The sequence below is a fragment of the Cetorhinus maximus genome, chromosome 17 (genome assembly GCF_964194155.1).
Source record: "Cetorhinus maximus chromosome 17, sCetMax3.hap1.1, whole genome shotgun sequence".
NCBI classification, from domain to species: domain Eukaryota; kingdom Metazoa; phylum Chordata; class Chondrichthyes; order Lamniformes; family Cetorhinidae; genus Cetorhinus; species Cetorhinus maximus.
This window is the reverse complement of record NC_135895.1, coordinates 102223995-102248347: the sequence shown is the minus strand read 5'-3', so window position 1 is coordinate 102248347 and position 24353 is coordinate 102223995. Positions and strand designations below refer to the sequence as shown.

Sequence of the window (24353 nt, the reverse complement as noted above, 5' to 3'; positions counted from 1 at the left end):
AGTACAATGGATGATAGCTGGAGTTTATCATGTAAGGTTACCATTTTTCACCACTGGAGCACATGCCAGGCATCAACCCTATCAAGTCAGCGCACCAAGTGGCATGTTGGAGGTGAGGTCAAGCTCATTGGCTAATGGGCAATTCTCAGAACAAAGCTACCATGAGGGCCTTCAGTATCTCAAGCTCTACCTTTCAAGAATCTGACCTATAAATTGCGTAAAGTAAATGGGCAGAAGCAGCTGACACTGATGTAACTAATGTTGAAACTATGATGCAATGTCACATGACTAAGAGACTGAGATCTGGTGGGAAGCAAAAGTACAACGTTGTACAGAGTACTGAGATGTACATAGGTCTGTAAATAACCGCGAATGTTATCTGTAAAATCCAATATATGGTAGCATTCTCAAGGTAAAAACAAATCCTAAAGAAACCCCATCTAGACCCCAAACCCAAGACAAAACATGGTGGCAGATGGTGGTTTCTGTTGACTGTTCATGTGCACCATCCGAAAAAAGGTGGCAGCGGACAGTGTGTAAAGACCCAGAAAAACACCAAGAGAAGACTGCAGAACTGAATGACCTACAAATCCTTGGGAAATAGGCAAGAAAAAAAAGATTGAAAAGTCACCTGAGAATGGAGCATTGTGGCTGCGGTAGATGCAAGCAGACACACAGACCTGGAGATCAGACAGCAGTGACTACAGTTCACAATCTACAAAGCCAACCTATTGAAGCAACAACAGATCCAGAGCTTGGAGTAAGCAAGGAGTCTGCATAGTCACTCCTAGAACCATTCCAAAGTGCTGAAGGCTCGCAACAAGCTCAATAATGGGACAACTGGAAGAAGAAATTCACGAGATACAGAACAGCTTCAGGATTGCATAAGAAGTAAAGAATGATCAGGCCAGTACTCTATTCTATGCAGTAGGGGCCAGTGCAGGTGATATTAATGCAAGACAGAATGTAGGTGAGGCTTCGAGCTCATACGAGGAAGCCTTCCAGGCATTCGGTTCATACCTCAGTGATCAAAAAATTTGATCATTGAGCGAGTGAAGTTTAATAAGAGGAGGCAAAAACCAGGCAAATCCATGGGTTTATCAATGACCTGTACAGACTTGTGGAGAATTGTGGGTATTGGATCTCAGAGATGAATTAATATGGGATCTTAAAAGTGGTTGGGGTCTTAGATGAAATCCCATTAGTTTGTTCACAAACGAGGAAAGAGTTAACTCATAGTGTGGCAGACCATGCTTAGAAAGCTAAACAGAGTAGTTGTTCATGGGGAAAGTGATGTCCCTTGGAAAAAATGGAATGAAGCCATTCAATATGTTGGACAAAAAAGAGGAAGCAAAGTGAAGCAAAACCACATGAAATCAGGAAAAGTGCGACAACTGCCATCTTGAAATGCTCTAAGCATGGAGCGAAGACCCTACACAAGTGGGAAGAATGTCCAGCAGGGGTGAGCTGAGTGCCACATCTGTGGGAAATTAGGCTATTTTAAAATAACCTGCGGGTCCAAAGTTCCCATAGCTCAAAGGAAGAGAGAAAATGGCAATGAAACCAAGTAAAATCCAAGAAGTGGAAAAACCACAGAAAAAACAAACAAATAATCTTCTTAAGGAGAAGTTAACGAAACAGAAAGCAATTCTTGAAGCATTAAATTAGAAGTTGATGGTGACCCAACAGAATTCAAGCTAGATACTTTTGCAAGTGTTTCAGTGTTATCTGATGAAGTTAAATGGCTAAAAAATATCACATTACAACCATCCTCCATCTAGTTGCAAAGTCCAGGAAGAACAACACTAAAGGTTTTAGGCCAACACTTGGCAAGAAGAAGATACAAGGATAAAGAAATTTTGGAACCCTGTATGTTATCCAAGAGTCATCATTATTGAGCAGAAAAGGCTCATTTACAAGGTTAATGAAATTGCTGACGAGCAGTCTAGTGAGCTATTCAGGAATGAGTTTCCATTCCTATTATTAGGCTTAGGGTATCACTTAATCCTAAAGGTAGAGGCTATGGAAAGTGTAAAAATGCCATATTGATGACATTCTTGTACACGGTTTATCAAGGGAAGAACATGACCATCAACTGAAAGCAGTCCTCAAAGTTCCACAAGAATCAGGTTTGATATTAAATGACTAACGTGAATTTGCAAAGATGAAATTCTTAGGGCACATTGCGCGAGCTTCAGGAATACCGCCGACCCACAGAAAACCAAGGTCATTGGAGAATTCTTACAAGCTAAAAACATCACAGAATTACAAAGATTCCTTGGGATGGTCAATCAAGTAGGCAAGTTCTTATCAAACTTGGCAGAAATGAACGAGCTATTACGACAGCTGTTGAGACAAGGTCAACAGTGGTGCTGGAACATGGACAAGCAAAATGCATTTCACAAGATCAAAAATCTCCTAATTTCAATAGAAATTCTAGCGCACTACAATCCAGAGTCACTAACAATTGTAGCAACAGACACATCATCTACAGGCTTGGGTACAGTGCTGTTTAAAATTCAAAAAGATGGACAAAGGAGACCCATTTATTACACTTCAAGATGTTTCATGGACACAGAGAAGAGGTATGCAACCATTGAGAAAGAAGCATTAGCACCAACATAGTCTGCAAGAAGTTCTCTGATTATGTCATGGGATTAAGGTTTAAAATTGAAACTGACAATGAACCTTTGGTTACTCTTCTTAACCTAAAGGAAATTGCAACAATGCCACCTAGAATTCAACTTTTTAGACTGAGGCTCATGGGACATGATTCAGTTCCTGAGTTATGTTCAAGGGAAGTATCAGGCAACAGCAGATGCATTATCAAGAATACCAGTGGAAGGAGTCAAACTGGAAGATATAGATTTTATTGAGGAAGTGGAAGCATATAATTCACTCATTACCAAATACTTACCAGCTACTGAGAAGGGATTACAAGAAATTAAGCAAGCACTAAGGCAGGATGGCAAGTGCACCACAATACAAGTGTTTTGCCAGAACAGATGGCTGGAATATGCTCCTAACAACCCAGTACTTCGCCAATACTTCGAACAGAAAAACAATCTCACAATCATCGATGATTTCCTAGGTTTCAACAACAGGCTAATCATTCCTAAAACACCAAATTAACATTCTCCACAAAATCCATCAAGGTCACTTGAATAGCGAAATGCCCAGAGCAAGAGCCCAGCGGTCAGTCTGACGGCCAGGCATCAGTCACTCTGTTGAAGAGTGCATCATAAATTGCCTAACGTGTGCAGTGAATAGCTAACGGTACAGCGAATCACTGGCACCTTCCACTTTTCCTACGAGGCCATGGCAGCACCTGGAAATAGATTTATCTGAGTTTAAAGGCAAAGGTTTCATCATCAGCATTGACTACTGCTTCAGGTGGTTTGAAGTGAGTAAATTGCATAGCACCACAGCGGATGCAGTCATTACATCACTAAGGAGAATCTTTGTGACACACGGCATCTCAGACATTGTGCTGTCAGACAACGGTCTTCAGTTTCCTAATGAGCTGATCCATAACTTTGCACAGGAATATAGTTTCATGCATGTAACTAGTTCACCTAGATATCGTCAATGGGGCAGAAAAGCAGAAAGAGGAGTTTGAACAATCAAGGGATTGATGAAAAAGAACAAAGATCTTAACTTAGCCCTTCTTTAACTACAGAACCTCACCAATAAAATCCAGGCTCTCGCCATCAGGAGTAATGATGAAAAGACGGCTGCAAACACAACTCCCAGCTCTATATCAAACACTACAACCTAACATTACCTCCAATGATCGTGAGAAAGTTAGGAAATGTGAGGAGCAAAGAGAGAGTCAAGCTCGTAATTTCAACCTCAGGCACAGAGCATGAGACTTAAAAGTTCTACAGCCCGTGGAGGAAGTGTGGATATGAGATCAACAGAAAGAAGGCATTGTAATAGAAAGAGTTTGACAGCTGAGATTTTTTAGAATCGAGATGGACCAGGGAAATATCAAAAGGAACGAAGAACCTTGATATCATTGGGAAGAAACAAATGGAACCTTGGACATAGTATTTAGATCCTGATGGAGACAAGGGACCAAAAACAAGTAGAAACTCTACAACAACCCAGGTGGAAGGTACTTCTATTGAACAAGAGAGCGCAGTTCATCCTCAAACTCGAAACAAAATCAGGACCAGATCTGGGAGATTGGTCAAGGCATAATGTACAAAGACTAACCCCGTGTAGTCTAAGACTTTTGGGGGAGATGTAGGAGCATGTATATAGTTAGGAATAAGACTTGAGGGGAAATGTAGAGTAAAGGGTTAATATCAGGCGCACCTGATACTGATGTAACTAATGATATAACTATGATGCAATGTCACATAACTAAGAGGCTGAGATCTGGAAGGAAGCGGAAGTACAAATTTGTGTTCAGCGCTGAGATGTATGTGGATCTGTGAATAAACAAGAACAGTTTTTACAGATAACGTTCTTAGGGTCACAGGTAAACCCTAAAGAAACCCCATCTAGACCCCAAACCCAAGATGAAACAAGAAGGGCTAGAATAATAAAGACAGACATGTTTAAACATCCACGGGAAGCATATTGTGAAGAAGGAGTAGAATAGCCATTGGTCACTTGGAGACTATTAAATACAATGATCATTTTCTGATCCACAGGTAATGCTATCTGGATTACAGATCACCATGTAAAAGTTTGCAAAGCTCCCCTGCAGCCTCTTTGGTGAATATACTCTTCTAAGGCAGACTTCCTCACTGAGATTTCCATAAAATCAAAATGGCCTAGAAACTCTTTGACAGTAATATCTTTTAGTGCAAATCCTCATCACTCCCATATCCTTCACCCTGGACCGCTCCTACTCAGTTAGTGAACTAGAGGACAGGGACATCTAATTGAGAATCACATCATCTCAGAGCCTTTATGGTCAGTGGAAAAATAATTCTAGCGGTCTCAGAGACTTTCAAGGTTGTCTGAGGTCAGCTCTCTCTAGGTATTACACAACAAACACTTCAGTTGAGTAATTGCTCTTCAAAGTTTCTCCAGGCTGCAGGCTCCAAAGTAAAAGCATTCTGTCATTAGCTACTGCAACAGGCATACTCATTCTCATTCATTCCAAGTCAGCCTTTATGGATTGAGAACATAGGTTGTGGGTTTAGCTACTGTTACACCAGTCTTCCTCATTATCACTTTTTTCAAACGAGGTTAAGGCAGTATTGACACCTGTTGTAGGAAAGCCTCAGACCTAATTGGAAGTGGCAACGCAGCCTTTGAGGGATGGAAACCTGGTTTAAACAGGCTCCACACCACAATCACTACATCCAATTTTCAGTCCTCAAAAAGTTAAAACATCATTCCAATTCAAATCATGTGCTGTATTGAAATAGAATGTAAAATCAGGGCCATAATCTCAGGCAAAATGATCATACAGAGGCACTGTAATTTAAAGAGTGGGAAGTCATGTTTGACTAATCTATTAGAACTCCTTAAGCAGATGATAGACTTAGCATTTCAAGACCGAGACAGTTCTACTTCTCATATACATTCAGCCCCTCAGATGCATCAACTAGAAGCACATCAGATTCTATGTGTACGCTGACAACACCCAGCTCTACCTCACCACCACTTTCCCCTCCACTGCCTCTGATTTCTTGAGCAGCTCGTCCAATTGGATGAGCAGAAATTCACTCTTGAAGAAAGATTGAGAGAGTATATGAAAAGTTTTTAAAATTACAAAAGGTTTGGGTAACCTGAATCCAAGCAAGCACAAAATTTTAGCACAGGTGCCGTATTTACATTAAAGGTCAACAAATGAAAATGGGAAACATGGGACATCTTTTTCACTGCAAAGTTGGTTAAGTATGTGAAACAGATTGCCAACATAGTTTGTGGAACAAGAAAAATTAATGGGTTTCAAAAAGGCACTAGACAGTTTCGGGCAAAAAAACGGATTCAAGGTGATTCAGAATGCACCAATTAAATACCAATAGTAGGTGGACCAATGAAAAGGAAATCTTTTCCTGCCTGAAACTATTACTGTGTAACCTTAAATTCCATTAGTACAAAGAAAAAGTCATTATACACCTACTTGGCTCTCAAAAGGTCTTGGTCCTTCAATGCTGATCCCTGTAGGTAAATTACTCTTTGTGCCCACATTGGAATTTGCAAGACTCTTCGAACCTGTAAATCCATTTCAGTAGGACAGAGGATCACCACGTAGTAATCCTGTTACAAGAGTGAAATGTAAATACGATTAGCAGAACACGGAGTATATTTTCTTCCTCTCTTGCTGTAAGAAGAGGGTCCTTATACTTGTGACTATTTTATTGATATTATCAAATGGAAGTAATATATATCCCACTCCTTTCTCAGTTACTAATGATTCACTTGTTATTATGCTTCCATAATTTACATATTATTTTGTACTTTTATCATTTAGAAATACAGAGATATTGTCATTGTCATCATTAACAATAATTTAAATCTAGTTTTATAATGCATACCAGGATAAAGTCAACAATAATCTTAAAGCTGGTACTGGATGCCCATTGTTTGTTAGAGCATCAACTCCCTCTATATCAGTGTTGTATACTGGCTAAGTGCTTTGCTACCATAACAAACAGTAACTTTGAAAGGAAAATTAGCATGTTTCGTAATAATGAAAGAATCGGTATCTACTTGCCTTGCATCTCAAAAAACTTCTGGTTACATCTCTCTCAAAAATAGCAAACTACTCAAAAAATGTAACATTCATGCATCCTACATATCTGTTAATGCTTTGTTGATTATGTTGACAAAGATAAACAGGTGATGGACATTGTTTGATAAAGAATTGGAATCACATGTAAAAACCGTCAGTACACTAAAAGCCTTATGTGACCAGTGGACACCGCAGAGGCTGTAGTGCATCATCAGCCCCGGAAACAGCATTTTATTTTAATTCATTAAGTTTCCTTTTAAAGTTTTGTTTTTTGTTACAGTACCCCTTTAACGGGCTTTCAATTAGTTAATTAGTTTAGTTTATGGGTATCAAAAGAGCATATAAAGGGAATTAGCTGAGACACTTGGGTAGTAGTTAGGAGGCAGAAATCTGTAAGACTGCATCCTGTGAACAAACCTACAATAAAGGAAAGGTATTGTGTTTTGTTTTGTATTTCAATATCTGGCTTGGATCAACTTAACAATATCATGAGTACTGAGCCAGTTTTTCTTTTGGTGTGCTGTTACATAATAGAAGTGCAGGTCCAGTACAATGCTTATTTACTTGTGTTAATGGGTTTCTTTCAAAATGTCCAGAGAATTTACTGCAGATAAAACATTTTTCCAAATCACATATGGCACTCACCTGTATTGATTCTTGGTGCGTCCAAACACACCTTTTTCTGATATCTAGTATCTTTGGTAATAGGAGTTGGATTTTATTACACTAACTGTTCACTACTGATGGAAAGGTTAAGTTCTGATTATAGTGTGACTTACAGCTCAGATTCATACACCATAGAACTACTTGGAAGATGCAGCATTGCTGGGGTTAACTGGATCCATCTTCCCATTAATTGGACAATGTAAAAGATTTACTGTCCTTCAAAATCTGTGTAAATCAATGCCAGCTGTGTGAACGCTACAAAAATTACATATATGGTCAAGATATGATTCCTTGCACTATAGAAAATCAGTGAAAAAATTACCGCTAAATGGAAAATCATCCAGATGATCTTTAATCTGGTGAAAATTGCTGAAATTTAAATGTATATTTGTGTAATATTTTACTGAGTGGTTTGGGAAACGCACTAGTAACATTTTCATAATCTGATTTACTGTTAAATCTTCTCAGAAACATGAATGGCATAATTAAGTTTAATAAATTTGAATACAAACATGCTAAAAATAACAGAAAAGTTCTCTCCTTCATCGAACATATAAAATTTAAATGTATTTCTGATGATTTAATACATTACAATCAAGAAGCCCTTGATTGTGATTAGTAAAATATAGGCTTGTGCTGATAAGTGTGGTTGTAAGGGGACATCAACATGGGAAATTAGTTGGACTGTAATAAACTTATGAAAGATTCAACTGCATGTATTTTAAACTGCTTCCTTCAGTCAACAACTATGTGATTAGTACACATATTCTTTATAACCTGCAGCCTGGGATGAGCGTAGAATTCATTCAAAAAATCCATTAGCAGGTCAATCTTCAAAGAGGTGACACACAGAACGACGTGTTTCTCTGTCTGAGCTCTATGGCGACTATAGTTTCCTCCCGATTTCTGCCTCTCCATCCACAGATAGGCCAGCTGTTCAAACTACAGGACAGAACATTAGTTAGCAACTTGTACAAGCAAAATAAGATGATATAGCACATGATTAACGTAGGCAGAAAATCAAGATGGACAGATTTTTTTTATTTTTCATTACTGCAGCTAATCCAGATTATAATATTGTTCACTCATTGATGTGCATTTCAAATCCAAAATTTGCAGTTTTTGTACATATTACATGAAGGGGAATATGAAGTCCTGCAAGGTTCTTTTGATTAATTTCTATAGTGCAGACAATTCAGAAGGATAGATTTTTCAATTGGCTACATCCTATCAATGGGAGTAAAGTGTGTGTAATCAATGGAAAAAATAGGTGGAAGATTGCGTATGCCAATTTTCACCCATATACTGACCCATCCAATTTGCTGGTTGGGTTTTATATTGGTGCCAAAGATTGCTGTTAAATATAATAAGATTAGCCTCAGGAGATGTTAGTTAGCAGTCAATATAATTTCCTAGCGTTTATGCTCGTAAAGAATTCAGTCATCTTGCTGTGCATGCAGATGGCTAACCAGGACTGTACGAGCACTGTGTACAGAACTACATTTAAAAAGCCCTGTCACAGTCTTTCTGATACTTTTTTTTAATTTTCTGCTCCTCTTTTGCTTTCATATTATTGTTCAGGAGGCTGTGTTCCAAATACTCTGGCATTACTATTTTTTGATAAACCACAATTGTAGAGCAATGGGTTTCCCAATGTGCTTCCCCTTTTACTTATGCTTATTTATTGGAATAAGAGCAGCAATGGAACAATGCCAACCGCACCCACCTGCCAATAACCTCCTGCCTATAGCTACAGACGACTACTACTAGTTACAGGTCAAGTGACATCAAGATGGAAAGCTGCACCATTCGCTTCAAGGACACCCACAACTAACAGATATCACTGATCCTGGTGACTCAATGGCTATAATAATTAAGTGCAACAACAAGCTGTTTTCCTCAATCTCCTTTTGAGCATACTGCAGTAGGTCCTGTGGGGATGGTGCCCTGGACTGGAAAGCAGATCTTCATTCCTTGATGCAGGACTACTACTTTGGCAGCCAGCCAACATGGGCTCTAGAGGGCTGCACTACTCCATTCCCTCAGCACAGACCATGTTTATCCACATTTATTGTACCAGACCCTGGGATTTGATGGACATTTTTGCTGCCTGAATAAACTTTGCAAAGACATAAACAGAAACTACAAAAAAATTAGCAACATTCAGTACTGCTACCAACATATTTAACGAAAAGCCCACCCTTGCAAACAGCCAATTTTTGAGCTCCTAAAGTCAGGTCCAATATCGGATAGAAACTTGCCAATTCGATATTGGGTTTACTGCTTAAAATCAGCTGAGGTTGCCACAATAAAGGTTAGTGCTAATAACACAATCCCAAAATAATGCTCAACTAGCAGCCTGTATCAAGTTTATGCTTCCATCAGAACTTGGTATTACAAACAGAAATACAGTATGGCTCACACAACACACGAGCAATGGAAAGGTGAAATCCCTTCTGTCTCAGAGAAAAGTCATTGGATTTCAAATAACGACTTAAATTATTAATAGGAGGAATTTCACCTCATAAGATTTTTACATTTATTTTGATAAGGTGGACACTATAGAGTTATGATAACTGCTGTGTTTTCTCAATCCTCTTTTGGCTCTCAATAAGGTGAAAAATGTCACTGCTGGGAAACAGATTTCCACTTTTGCACCCAATACAAAGATCAAGCATAAAAAAGTCAGGTGTATTATCTCTGCTATCTTCCCCATGCCTTTGTTTAAACTTTGAAAAGTGACGAGATTAACCTCCTGCACCAGTGTAGCATTTTCCACTTCTCCCAACAAACATTCCTGTGTCCTCACCTCCCTTTAGCAGCCTTCTTTCCTGAGGCCAGGACACTTGGTCAGCCAGGGTTACATTTAAAATGGCAGCTGCATATTTAAATGGACAAATCTGCCTCTGAGAAGCAGGTTGGTTGCCTGTCCCATGAAGTACCTTGTAGTAGGCTCAGTAGCAAAACTGAAGTACATGGATTTAAACAAGCAATGGCTGCATAGATACATCACTGGCTAAGTGACAGAAAGCAGAGAGTAGTGGTGAACAGTTGTTTCTCAGTCTGCAGGAAGGTGTACAGGGACTACTTAAGAAGAAGAGAAGGAGAATCTGCATGCTGTTATATGCCAACACATGGCGGTGTCCCATCCTGTTCCCCAGGGGGTCGGTGTTTGGACCACTGCCCTTTTTGATATACATTATTCTGCCCTTTCCGCAGCCTCTGTTCCATCTCCCTGTCAGGTTGTAGACCTAGAAGCACTGCAACTGCAGCCCCTATACCTGTCTCAGTCTTTGAGTGGACAGGCCACTGACTCCTCTCCCATCCCTGTGAGAATGCAGCCACACTCAGGCAAATCCATGAACTCGTCACAGCACTTCCAAAAATGCTTCAGAGAAGTTCCAGGCAGTTTGCAATAGCAGAAGTTCTTCCAGTTTGCCTTACCTGTAAGTCGGGTGCCTGACACTTTAAGAAATGCTCACAGCTTCATACTGGATGTTTGCTGAGTGACTGACAAACTCATTGCCTAAATCTGTGTGGTCCAAATTTATTATCCTGGTGTCATATCAGCCAGTTGGGGTGCATCATGTCAGATTAGCATCAATTCATATCCTACCGGCGCAGGATGGGACACCCCCATGTGTTGGCATTTACGGATATAACAGCATGCAGATTCTCCTTCTCTTCTTCTTAAGTAGTCCCTCAGCATCGAGGGTGACTTGCTCCCCATTCTGAGATGGCTGGTAAGTCCAGTGTGCAGCCTGCAGACTCTGCCATATGTGGGGCAGGTGCCATTTGAAGGGTTTTGTGGATAGGTTGTTTGGAGGTTTGTGTGGTCCTTCCAACACTTTGAATTTGCTTCTGCTTGTTCCTGATGGAGTCTCTTGATGTTTTCAGTGTCTTCCAGGATGAGCCTTCTCCATTTTGGTCAGTCACAAGTCAGGGGCTCCCATGAGTCAGCAGCGATGCTTGACCTCTTCAGGGATGCTCTAAGACATCCCTATAGTGTTTCCGCTGTCCTCCTGGGAGTCTCCTGCCATGTCCAAGTTCAGAGTACAGCAATTGCTTCAGGATTTTGGTGTCAGGCATACGAACAACATGTCCTGCCCAGCAAAGCTGGTTTGGAGTGATAAGCACCTCAACGTTGGGCAAATTGGCTTGGTAGAGGACACTGCCATTGGACTGCCTTTCTTGCCACCAGATTTGGAGGATCTTACAAAGACACCACTAGTGATACTTCTCCAGTGATCTAAGGGGCCTGCTGTGGGTTGTCCAAGTCTCTGAAGTATATAGAAGCATGGCGATCACTGCCACTGTCTACTCTCACTGTCACTAAATCATGACCTTAGACCTGGGTTTCAGATCCTAGTCCTCAAATGCTGTCTTCCTTCGTCAGCCAAAGGCTGAGCTGGCACTTTGGAGGTGATGACGAACTTCTTTGTCTATGTCTGCCTTCATTGCAAGGAGGATCCCAAGATACTGAAAATGGACCATATTTTCCAGGATCTTGCCGTTGATCTTAATTGACAGGGGGAGGTGTTTTACTAAAGGAGCTGTTTCAAAGAGAACCTTAGCTTTCCAGGTGTTTAGTGAAAGGCCCATTTTTTAATATGGTTTGTAGAAAGAGTCGACAATGACGGGGAGCTCAGGTTTTGAGTGAGTGCAGTTAAAAGCGCCATCTGCACACTGCAGCTCTATGACTGAGGCTGGAGCAACTTTGGTTTCGGATTGACGGTGGCGTAGATTGAACAGTTTTCCCGTTTGTTCTGTAGATTATTTCCACGCCTGTGGGTAATTTGCTGGAGGTGGGGGTACAGCACTGCAGTGAGGAAAACGGAGAAAAGAGCTGCTGCAATGTCACAGCCTTGTTTGATCCCAATTTTCCCTGGGATAGGATCTGTGGTGGTTCCATTTGTGAGGACCATGCCTAGCATCGCATCGTGCAGTACCCAGAGGATGGTGAAAAATTTCTGAGGGCAGCCAAATTCGAGAAGGATACTCCGTTAGCCTTTGTAACTGACGTGCTGGAAGCGCCCAGCGGTGCCTCACATCCCAGCAAAGCAGTGCTAGGCCTCCACAGGCAGCCCTACTGCAATGAATTTCCCACCTTAAATATCTTATTTATAGTCTGATATTTGATCTATCAGTTGCGGTATATGTCTGGCTGTCAGAGCATCCCAGAGTGGAATTTCATAGCACATGCAATTAATTTACTAGCCAGATAGAGGGTTTTTTTTTTACTATGATCTCTGAGCTTACTTTGCACATAGGTAATATTTTAGCTCATAGGAAGCAAGGGTTTTCCTTTTGGAATTGTTCCTTTGTGCTGGCATGAGAAAAGATAAGTGGCAGCAAAATGAAAATGAATAGTGCTGCTTAAGGGATTAGTTCCCAATTGGCATGAACACACTGACCTTTAACAGTCAATTTGAATTGGCAAACTTAGAACATTGCAGGATTCTGGCTTAAAAACACAGCAATTTTGACTGCAATCTCCATCATCTGCTGATTAGAATGGACTTTTTCTGGGAAATGAAAGTTTCAGACATTCTAGGCTGAATTTTTACAGATCCGACCCACAGTTTGTGGGTTAGTCAGAAAGTCAGGGGGAATCCAAAATTCAAGGTTCCCCCACAAGCTGTGGAGTTTTAACTCCATTGCATGTTCCTAACCTCAGTGATCAGTTCCCATCCCAGAGGTGACAGGCTGAGCCTCCAGTTAGATGTGGAAACAGCTGTTGAAGGCCGCAGGAGCAGGTAATTCAGTGCTGAGGCAGGGTGTGTGGGAGGGGGAGGTATTTGGAGAAGAGGGTATTGATCATGAGCAGAGGAGGGGGGATTGATTGGGGGGAACTGAGTTGGGTAAATCATGGATCTGATTGGGTTTGCTACTTATCCAAGTAAGGTGATGTGTTGGGTTTGGGGGGGGGGGGGGGTGCCGCGCGGAGAGAGAAATTGGGGGCCTTAGTGGGGTATCAGAAGCCAGGAAGGTGTCAAATGAGAATTAAGTGGGAAGGGGGCATTGGACGCCTTGTGGTAGGATCAGAGACCTCGGCTGGGGAAGATCAGTAGCGTGGGGGAAGGAGGTAACTTTCTTCAGGTAGGCACCTTCATTCTGTGGGTAGGTGCGAAGGCACCTTACCACCTGAATCAACTCGATGAAGCTCTCTGGTTTCTGATGCTTGGAAAACTGAGCCAACAGCAGTTAAAGTTGAAAAGTAGCATGACAATGAGGCTTGCAACCTCGTTATAATATCCAATTTTCAACTCACTTTTTTTCAGGTTCAAAGTCCCACTCCAACCCCTGCCACTGCAATGAAAGAGAGTGCACCACCGCCAGGAAACCAGGTTAGGAATTTATCAAGGTGCATGGAATGGGCTGGAAGCTGACTAAATTAAACTTGTAATCTCCCAGCCTCCCACTTTGGACAACTCCCCATCGGCCAAAATTCATTCAGTGGCAGAATGTTTGGATAGTAAGGCTGAGAAACAGCTGGAGGGAGAGACAGAAGACAAAATTTTAGCTCTTATTCTCTAGACTTTGTCGGTCATGAACAACATGAGCTCAATAAGAGGGAGTAAACATCAGAAAATAAACTATGCTGGTCCAATGGGATCAGTTCATTTTTCTAGATTATACACAGGGGGTCGCTATTACCCATTATATACTGCCTTCCTCTCTTTTGGGAAAATAAAGCAAGTACATGTACAAAGTAGTGCAATTAGGAAGGGAAATTTGTACCAGCCTCTCTCGGCCTTGTTCCATCCATGACTCAATGCAGGCATTAGCAGAGGCTTGAGAGCTTCAACATCAAAATAATCATAAAAATCAATTGATTTGAGTAACTTTTATGTGGCATGAACAGGAATGTGAAAAATAGCTCTACACTTTTTATGTCAAAATGAATTTCATTTTGAATGGTTAATTTTAAAAATCTAATCAAACTTGTCATTTCTTTTAAAATCAATTAATTCTCAGGATGTTGGCAAAGCTGGATTTATTGCCCATCCCTAGTTGCCCAAAGATGGCAGTGGTGGATCTTCTTCTTCAACCAATCGCAGCTGGTTTGACGGCAACGGAGTGACTTTCTAGGGCACTTCAGGGGGCAATTCACATTGGTGTGGAACTGAAATAGCATATAGGTCAAATTGGATAAGGACGGCAGGTTTTCTTCCCTAAAGGACATTAGTGGACTAGTTGGGTTTTGACAATGACCTGATAGCTTCATGGCGACTTCTACAGATGCTACCTTTTTATTTCCAGAATTCCTTTTAGAGATGAAATTTAAATTCTCAAACTGCCAATGAGGAATTTGATTATTAGTCCAGGCCTCTGAATTATTCACCCAATAACATAACCATTATGCCACTGCACTCAGAACAAACACCTACTGAACTGATTTGTTAGAATAAGGATATTTTAATTTATTTTTTAAAATGCAGCTGTAAATTTGAAAGACTATATGAAATGATTTATGCTCCTCTCTGAGGTTTTAAATGTCAGATTTGTTTTGATGGACAGAATTTTAGTCTCCAATCAGTGGATTTGCAAACAGGGGGTGGGGGCCCATAAAACTCCCAGAGTGGCCTTCCCGGCACCCTCACCCCTACCTGCCCCAGGGTGGCGAAGTCTAGAGTGGCCACCTGCCCTTAAGTGGTTAATTATTGGTCACTCAAGGGCCGCTTCCTGCCAGGGCTCAATTTTGAGTGGCAAAGCGGGGTAAGCTCGGCATGTCACCATTCTCAGGCCTCGAGCTAGGTGGGGGGTGGGGGGGGGGGGGGGGGGGGGGGGGGGGGGTGTGTGGGAGGCGCCTCCCCCATCCACATTGAGTTCTCTCCCCACCACCACCTCCCCCACCAACACCCAAGGCCTGCCCCCCTCACCTTGGTGCTTCCTCCCCCACAGCCCCTTCATCAAGACCACCTTCCGTCTGGCTTCACCTCCCCTCCCCTCTCTGCCATGGGACCCCAGCACTTATCTGGTCCTGAACTTCTGGAATCATAATCTGGGGACTGTTTCCATTCCTAGTCCTGGCCCCCAGATTGGCTGGCAGCTCTCCAGCCAATTAATACTCCATGGAGCGTTAATTGACTGGGGGGCTGCTGTGATCAGCAGGGATGTGTTCCCAGCTGATTCTACTGGTGGCAGGGAAACTCCCCAAAAAAGCCTGCTCCATATCTCTACAAATCAGAGCAGGAAGCAATATTTCCAAATCACCCAGCTGAGTTTTTTGTATTCATTTGTAAGGGATGGGTGCCAGTGGAAAGGGCAGCATTTATTGCCCATCCTTAAATGCCTTTAAGTTGGTGGTGAGCCACCTTCTTGAACCACTATAGTCCGCTGGTGTAGGCATATCCACAGTGCTGTTAGGAAGGGAGTTCCAGGATTTTGACCCAGCAACTGTGAAGGAACAGTGATTCAGTTCCATGTCAGGGTGACAGGTGGAATTTAATAAACTGGGGATCTTGTCAGCCTGCTGGAAAACCAGCAGGATCTCTACATTGCCTCCGTTGGGGAAGGCCTGCCAGAATTAAATGCCCATCATTCGAAATGCCAAGTCCCTCGATCAGGCATTGAGTGCCTTTGAACAAAGAGTTCATCCCTGGAAGCCTGCATGCAAACCCAACAGTATTTGCTTTTTGGGCTCCCTACATGTTGACTCCCCCACGACCACTGATTGAGTACAATAGCAGCAAGATAAGGGCCTTAATTGGGCTTTAACAACACACTAATGAGCTTTAATTAATGTTCAGGTAGGAAGGCCATCCATGACCATTCATGGGTGGAGGAGGGAAGGTGGAAGATGATGCACCTCCGACCTCCAAACCCATTGCAGGGTGTGTACTAAACTCTTCCAAATTTGTGATTTAGAGGGGTACTTACAGCTCATGGTGCTTCCATGCTTCTGCTGCCCTTGCCCTAGGTAGCTGGGGTCAAGGGTTTCTTGTTGTTTTATGCATTTTTTTTGTATAGGTATCCCATTTATCCCAAACAATTAAAAGTAAAGCAGATGGAGAGAATCTAAATGTTATAACTTGCTAAACTGTAAATTGCTGTATTGCAGGAACTGCAAATAACATCTTCTCCTTCATTGTACCATAGATTAACAGCCTTCATTATTTTCTCTTGCACGTCTATGTTTAGGTTTGTTTCCTATAAAATTCAGGCATTCAGGTTAAGCCAGATATGGGAGCAATGGTGGAAGTAGGAAACCATGAGTCAATCTATTGAAAAGAGTAAGTACATCATGGAATTGTAAGTTAGCACTGAGGTTCAACATAAAAAGAATGTAAATATGATAAATTATGTGATTTAGTCTCATTATATCGAACAAGCAAACACAGAGCTTTGAGCAAGCTTAACAATAATGCTTTCAACCCGCAGCCGAAATCCAGTTTTGTGAAACAACTGAAAAAAACTCTATTTAGTTAATATGTTCAAGACATACATGTTTGTTGCATTTCTTAAGGAATTCTTCAATGGTAGTCAAGGAAATGCATAACCACATTGTTAAGATAATTAGTAATTAGCAAGCAAAATATATGAATTTCTAGGTAAATAGATTTTGTATGTTGTAAAGTGTAAATTATATGACATTGTATCTTTATAGTAAATTATTTCAGTCACCCTTTTGGAAATACTGTGCGTAAAATTTGTGAATAATCTCTAAACAATCCACAAATTATCTGCAGAGAATAATTTTACTTCCTGGGTATATAAATGATGACAGTAGATGTTAATCGCCTCATATTTGTTGTTTCTTGTGTGGCATGATTAATATTTGCTTTTGAAAATTGGAACATAGTTTGAGCTAACAGCCTATCAGATGATCTATTATCTATGGAATTATACAATTACTTGAAATAAATAACGAACAACTTGAAAGTTGAGAAGACCAGAAACTAAAAAAAAGATGGAACAGCAATCATTAAAGATAATTATTTAACTAGTTTTTTAAGATGAAAGGCTATGGATATCATTTTAAAACATACTGCATGAATTGCACTGCTTACCTGTATAGGCAGCACCACGAGGGCAACGCAGATCATGATGACTACCAATAATTTGGAGGGCCAAATCTGGGGTGTGACATCACCAAACCCCACAGTAGAGAAGGTAACAATGCAGAAGTAAAGTGAGTCAAACAGGGTCAAATTATTCCCTGCTCTTTCCAAATGTTGTATTCCACAGATGCTTAAAATTGAAAAAAAAATTATAGGGTTAAAAAAATTGCAGAACATTCTATAACCATACAAACTAAATACCACCTTCAAAACAGGAGGATATTTTCATTCTGTATTTCTTGGTTGCACAATAATCTCTCTAGCGTTTGAAGTGTATCATGTTTCAATCTATTCTTTGCTAGTTCTAATGGGGATGCGTGATTCTGTTGTTAAAAATTTATTAAATGGATGCATAAAGTAATTTTTTTGCAACTTCATGTATTCTCCAATATGAAAATATTTTATTGACACAACTGTGTGGCATCTGTATGTGTATATAAGGCTAATAATGTCTAAAAAGCATTTCTCGGACAAAGTACACCGTGCTTATTATTCGGACTTTTATATTGTAACAGGTAAATGATTAACAAAAGATAAAACAAAAACTACCTTTTTCAGTGTTGTATGTAAAATTATTAAACAATATTGGAAACAGGGTTGTATTGGTCATGCTTCCACCAATCAACATTCAAACATTTGGAGACTCAATTTGAAGTCTAGTTTGAAATGTTCTTCAATGAGAGAACTTCGCTAACTAGCTCCTGACTAAACATCTAGACAGTTTATGGTCGTGAGAAACTTAAAACCTAGGAAAGAGATTTCAAACCACAAATGAGTTCTACTTTTCAAAAACATATTTGGTTTTGGTTGATTGAGGAGTGGCATTGTTGATGGTCATTGATGATTCCTTTAATTATTGTTCTGAAATGTAACACAAAGCGACAACAGGAAGGTTCTGATAGATCACTTTTTTAAATTCTCTCTCACGAACATAATTCACCCATCATATTAATTGGGTCAATTGGGTGAACAGATCTAGCAGCCTAAAACTGGACACACTGGGCTATCACCAGGGTTATTTAGAGTAGTACGCAATCTCAGTGCCTGACGCATCCTTCCATTCTATGTTACCATCAAGCCAAGAGACCAACCCCCATTCAAATAGGAAGTGTTAGAGGAGTGTTCCACAAGGTGCATAATTTAAGATGAGGAGCAAGTGGTGAACCTATAGTTCAAGACTAGCAAAAAGAGTAGATTATAGAAAGGCCATTCTATTTCTCAGCATGCATTTATGGTATTATGTGCGGAATTCATTTTGTGAGATTTACAGCATACTAACACTTGCTACTTGGATGTCTCATCCATTCGGCTTTCTTTTGTGTCGAAAGAAAATTACTACAGACAATATCATTAATAGCAGCGTTTTATCTGTTTGGAATTTTTTGGCTACACATTCAAAGAAAGGTTGAACCTGAATTTTAATTTCTTCTGGAGTGACTTTGAAAGCGAAAGCAATGTATAATAGATACTTGCTGATCTCCCACAGCTACAGTCTGAAGTACAGCAAGAATCACAAACAGATGCAGCTGAGGGAAAAAACAGACACGAGGAAAAATTGAGCAGGAATGGCTTGGAGCACGTCTTTATACTGTATTTTAGAATCATTATAATATAATTACAAACCTGTTGTTGCCATTGTTTTGTGCGCTACAAACTTTGGAGAGTGAAAAAAAGTTAGGAGAAGATTAGAGATGAAAGAGCAGAGAGCAAAGGGTGCCAGATATTGAAAGCAAGAGAAGGAGAGAGGGGGAGAAAGGACATGTGTATGTGTCTGTCCACGTGCACGTGTATGAGAAAGAGAGGGGGCAGAATTTCACCGGCCCCCACCATCGGGTTTGCAGGCATGGGGGATCCATGAAATTACCCGGCTGGCCTTCCCGACACCCTCCCTCCCACCCCCGACCTGTGGGTGGCAAAAAGGGCCAAGGGAGGGCTGCTGCCATTGACCCAATTAAGGCCCTTGAGTTAAAGGCTGCTTTCCACCCAGCCACAACTTTTCAGCCAGTGGGAGGTGTGCACGGAGTTGGGTGGAAGCCTGGGAGATCATCCTGCTCAGATATCAGGCAGGAAGGGAGCACCCGGGGTGGGGTGCACCATCACCGGTCTCCTTTCCAAATTGGGTGTCCTCGCCAAGGTCTACCACCCCATCCCCAGGCGCATCATCCCTGGGTGCTCCCTTCCTGCCTGGCCTTGTCAACACAGCCCCCACGTTCCTTCACCCCTCGTGTCTCCTCTTCACCCCCACCATGAGCCACTGCACCCTCTTGCCCCTATGCTTTCTGGCACTTAGACTAGTAGGACTGCTTGTAATCCCAGCGATGGTCAGCACTCCGAGTAGCGTTGCTGTGACCGAAGAGCTGTTAACTAATCAAATAGCCGGCATCTCTCTACAGGTGTGACTTCCTCCTGAGTGAGGGGCAGAAGAAGCACCTCCAGTCAATTAATGCTTCTTGAAGCATTAAATGGCTGTGGAGCATTAATTGGCTGTGGTACAGTTGGCATTGGTGGGGATACATTCCCCTCTCATTCTTTGGTTGGTAGGACAGGAATTGGAAATATCCTGCCCAGAGAGAGTGAGGAAGAAAAGAGGGTTAGATTTTCAACTTGTCAGTTGGGTGTTAAACTGACTTTCTGGATTGGCTGCCATTGCAGAGCCAACATCATCACTTTTATGTCCAGCAAAAAAGTTATCCCCAAATGTCTTTACTTATTTAATGTTATTTCAATCTTCAAAAAAGAAAACAGCTGCTTAACTTTCTTATGTTTCATTAACAGTTAAAAGACCTCAGCTCTAATAATACCTGTAAGGTGGAGATTGGAATTTCTAATGCAAAATGCAAAGAAAGAGAGAGAAAAAGAGAGGGGGAGGGTGGGGGGGTGGAGGGACATAGAAAAAAACCCAAATACAGATCAAGGCAGAGTAGATCCTTTCCTTTCTCAAATTTGTTTTTAAAATACACACATTGAATTTTGAAAGCAATCAACGCCTCAGAGAGGTAGGAAGTTAGATGATAGGATAGGTTGTGCCAACTGAAGACCTTAAATGCTTGTGTTATTCTTTAATTTAATCTTTACCACTTTGACGGTCTAATTGATTGCTCTGTTACCAACTGCACTAGGAAGAGAAAGCAGGCCTTGAAAATATCAATCCTATCCCATCTCCTGTTTAACAAACCAGGATACTAAAAACTCATGACATCCTTGCAGCTAGCATAACTAGCATAACTAGAATTTAAATGATGGAAATAGGTCATATAATATCACTTGAAGCTAATTGCAATATGCTTGTGCGAATTTAGGTAGATGTACTATACGTCCACTGTAAAGTGGTCAACCGTTTTGTCTAATATATGTTTAGTATCTCATATTTTACAGATCAAGCTGATTCAGTTGAAGATGCCCCAGTTTTATTCTACCCAGCACAAGAAAGCAAAATAACACTAATGCATCAGAGAGTGGTCTTGCTGTTGAGACTCAGAAAACAGTACTTTTTTCACATTCTGTAGCATTGTCCTTTCTGGGAGCTGCTGCCTGTTATTCATGATCGGCATAAAATATATTTCTTGGAATTAACATTGGATAGTAAAGTACACGGTAAATCAGAATGATTTTATTAATATTGCTCAAAGGAGGTAGCTACATAATCTCACCTCGTCTTTGACAGGCACAGCTGCAGAGATTAGCATTTTATAATGCAGCAACATGGAACTGTAGCACAAGATCTGTAAAGGGCTGAAGATATCCTATGAGCCATGGGATTTAGGTGTTGGAGTTGTCAAGGTGGAAGGGTAGGGCTGTCTTCTGTTATGTCGTTCAGGAACTGATCTCAAGGAACAGCAGAGAGATATGACGGATGATGTTACATTTATTCTGAGATGGAGCAGATAATCTGTCTCTTTTTTTCTTTTGTCTACTTTTATTTACTGTTTCTTTCTTGTTTCTATTTAATTGGATATTTATGAAAGGGAGAAGTCAGAGGTACAATAGAAGCTTAATTTTTTTTAATTCATTCACGGGATGTGGGCTTTGCTGGCTGGATCAGCATTTATTGCTCATCCCTAGTTGCCCTTGGGAAGGTGGTGGTGAGCTGCCTTCTTGAACCGCTGCAGTCCATGTGGTGTAGGTACACCCACAGTGCTGTTAGGAAGGGCGTTCCAGGATTTTGACCCAGCGACAGTGAAGGAATGGCGATATATTTCCAAGTCAAGATGGTGAGCGACTTGGAGGGGAACTTCCATGTGGTGGTGTTTCCATCTATCTGCTCCCCTTGCCCTTCTAGATGGTAGTGGTCATGGGTTTGGAAGGTGCTGTCTAAAGAGCCTTGGTGAATTCCTGCAGTGCATCTTGTAGATGGTACACACTGCTGCCACTGTGTGTCGGTGGTGGAGGGAGTGAATGTTTGTGGATGGGGTGCCAATCAAGCGGGCTGCTTTGTCCTGGATGGTGTCGAGCTTTTTGAGTATTGTGGGAGCCGCACTCATCCAGGCAAGTAGGAAGTATTCCATCACACTCCTGACTTGTGTCTTGTAGATGGTGGACAGGCTTTGGGGAGTCAGGAGGTGAGTTATTTGTTGCACGATTCCTAGCCTCTGATCTGCTCTTGTAGCCACAGTATTTATATGGCTAGTTCAGTTCAGTTTCTGGTCAACAGTCATCCCCTGGATGTTGATAGTGGAGAATTCAGTGATGGTAATGCCACTGAACGTCAAGGGGTGATGTTTAGATTCTCTCTTGTTGGAGATGGTCATTGCCTGACACTTTTGTGGGACAAATGTTACTGGCCACTTGTCAGCCCAAGCCTGGAAATTGTCCAGGTGTTGCTGCATTTGGACGTGGACTGCATTATTGGACTATTTGTATGGAATATGACCAGATTTCATAAGGTTAATATTTTACATGTCTAACTGGATGTCAACTTAAATTTTTAATTGTTCCTTATTATTTTATACACAAAAAATAGAAGAAAATTTGTTAAAAAATGTTTTAACTTTCATTACTTTCAAAGTGTACTAATTTTTTTTTACTGAATTGCTTGATTTTGCATAAGTTAAAAATATGATCATTCTTTTGTATGAGCAAATAAAGAACTATTTACTTACCCAGTTGCATAATATTGCCTTAATGTTATCTGGATTGTTCAGGCTAGCCAATATTAGTTTAACATTCAAGATGTTTAAACACTTGCTTTACGGGTAACATACTGATTAGTTTCCGTAAATGATGAAAAAAAGTGATGCGCATTGTCAATGTTTCAACATTTATTTCTGTGAAACATCATTGATTAGTCATGATTTGAGATCTTTGTCCAAAGTCTAAACCTTTTTTAAACTTCCATTACCCAATCTATTACAGGACATCACTTCCATTCAGCTTATATTCAAATTAGACTAGCTACTAAAATTATCTTTTATAGAATTTGAAAAACATGCAATCTTACATTTTACAAATGAGGGTTTCTTCAACTCCCCTCAAAAAGTTGTCAGTTAATTAAATTCAAAAACAATGTGAATATTTCTCTTTTCTTGCAGTATTCCATACCATGACTGATAGAAACACCTTTACTGTTTTGCATGATATACAGAACTTTACAGCCTAATGGAATCACATCCTATTTAAGATTCAAATTTAGGACAGTAACTGAAGAACTATAGTTAGTGAAGTCCAACAGGGGTCTCTCTATACCAAACAAAAACAGCACTCTATCTTGGTCCAAAACAGAACACAGTCCAATTTTTACTTTGCTCAGTCATTTCTGGAAGTATTCCTAAGACCATAGACAATGCCAGAATCTAACTGGAAAATGTGAGATCATCAACGTTGATGTGGTTTCAGCCCACCTGAAAAATCAGCTGAAGGATTGTGCAGGGTATTGCAGGGTGGGGGAAGAGGTGGGAAATCGAGGCCTGTGTCTCTTGTTTAACAATTTGGTTTCTTTTAATTCTAATAGTTACTTTTATTAAATCCAGAGTGGTAAGAGTGGATAGTTTTTTTTGTCCTTAAGATAATCCTTATAATAACTGACTTATGCAGAACCACAGTGTCAAACAGGCTACTGTTGTGTCCCCATACAAGAACTGCATTCTACCGAATGTCCATACTGTTATAACGGTTTCATAGCAACATTGGAGGATTCTATGTTCTATTTATGATTCTTCCGTTTCATGAGCTTTGATTTTCCCTGCAGTTCTGCTTGATACCTCCCTGCAGGAGTTCAAATGATATTGGGACTTCTGTGGCACAGGAGATCACAGTTGTAAATGCATGTTGCACTATTCGTTGACAGAACATTGTCATGGCTTTAGCACACTATTCTATTTTGAGTTACTATTTCTTGAATATGGCACACCCAGTTTTGACTTAAACAAACTTAATTGCACGAACAATAGGGTATTCCATATATTGAAATGAGTTAACCAGGACAATATGTGCTTAGTTCCATATATTTCTGTTCAGTATCTGTCCACAGATCTCAACAGATTTGGTATGGCTTATCATTAATTATTCTTACCCTTTATGATCCTGATGGATCACTGTTTTACAAGCAGGCAGAATGAACAAAACAGATAATTATTAAAAAGGACCCCAAAAAAGAGCATACACTGAAGTGGCTATAAATTAAGAATTGTGGGGAATAAATGGAAATATTTCAACTTTAAAGAAATGGCAACAGAGATGGGTGGTGGTAGGGAGGGATGGAAACTAGTCAGTAAAATATACCTTAATAGAACATTTTGGTTTAGAAAGCAAAAAATGGAAGGAAGAAACTCAACATAAGAACCTAGACACACTTTTAGCTACTCATGCATTTAAAAATGTGAAATATTATTTAGTATGAGAGATGATTAAACTGCGACATCTGAACCACGTGCTTTGAACAGGACAAAAGTGATAAGCCAGGACAATAAGAATCTGCCAGCAGAGAT

The 24353-nt window shown here is 40.6% G+C and overlaps 1 protein-coding gene across 2 annotated transcripts in view; it reads right to left on the bottom strand.

Moving 5' to 3' along the window:
- Positions 1 to 24353, bottom strand: part of LOC144692649 (potassium channel subfamily T member 2) — a 794243-nt gene that overhangs the window by 385920 nt on the left and 383970 nt on the right. For both annotated transcript variants that reach the window (XM_078561726.1, XM_078561725.1), the window contains 3 exons: positions 17380 to 17560; positions 8144 to 8308; positions 6089 to 6225 (listed from right to left, as the gene is read on the bottom strand). In XM_078561726.1, coding sequence (XP_078417852.1) covers positions 6089 to 6225; positions 8144 to 8308; positions 17380 to 17560 — 483 coding nt within the window. The remainder of the gene's footprint in view (positions 1 to 6088; positions 6226 to 8143; positions 8309 to 17379; positions 17561 to 24353) is intronic.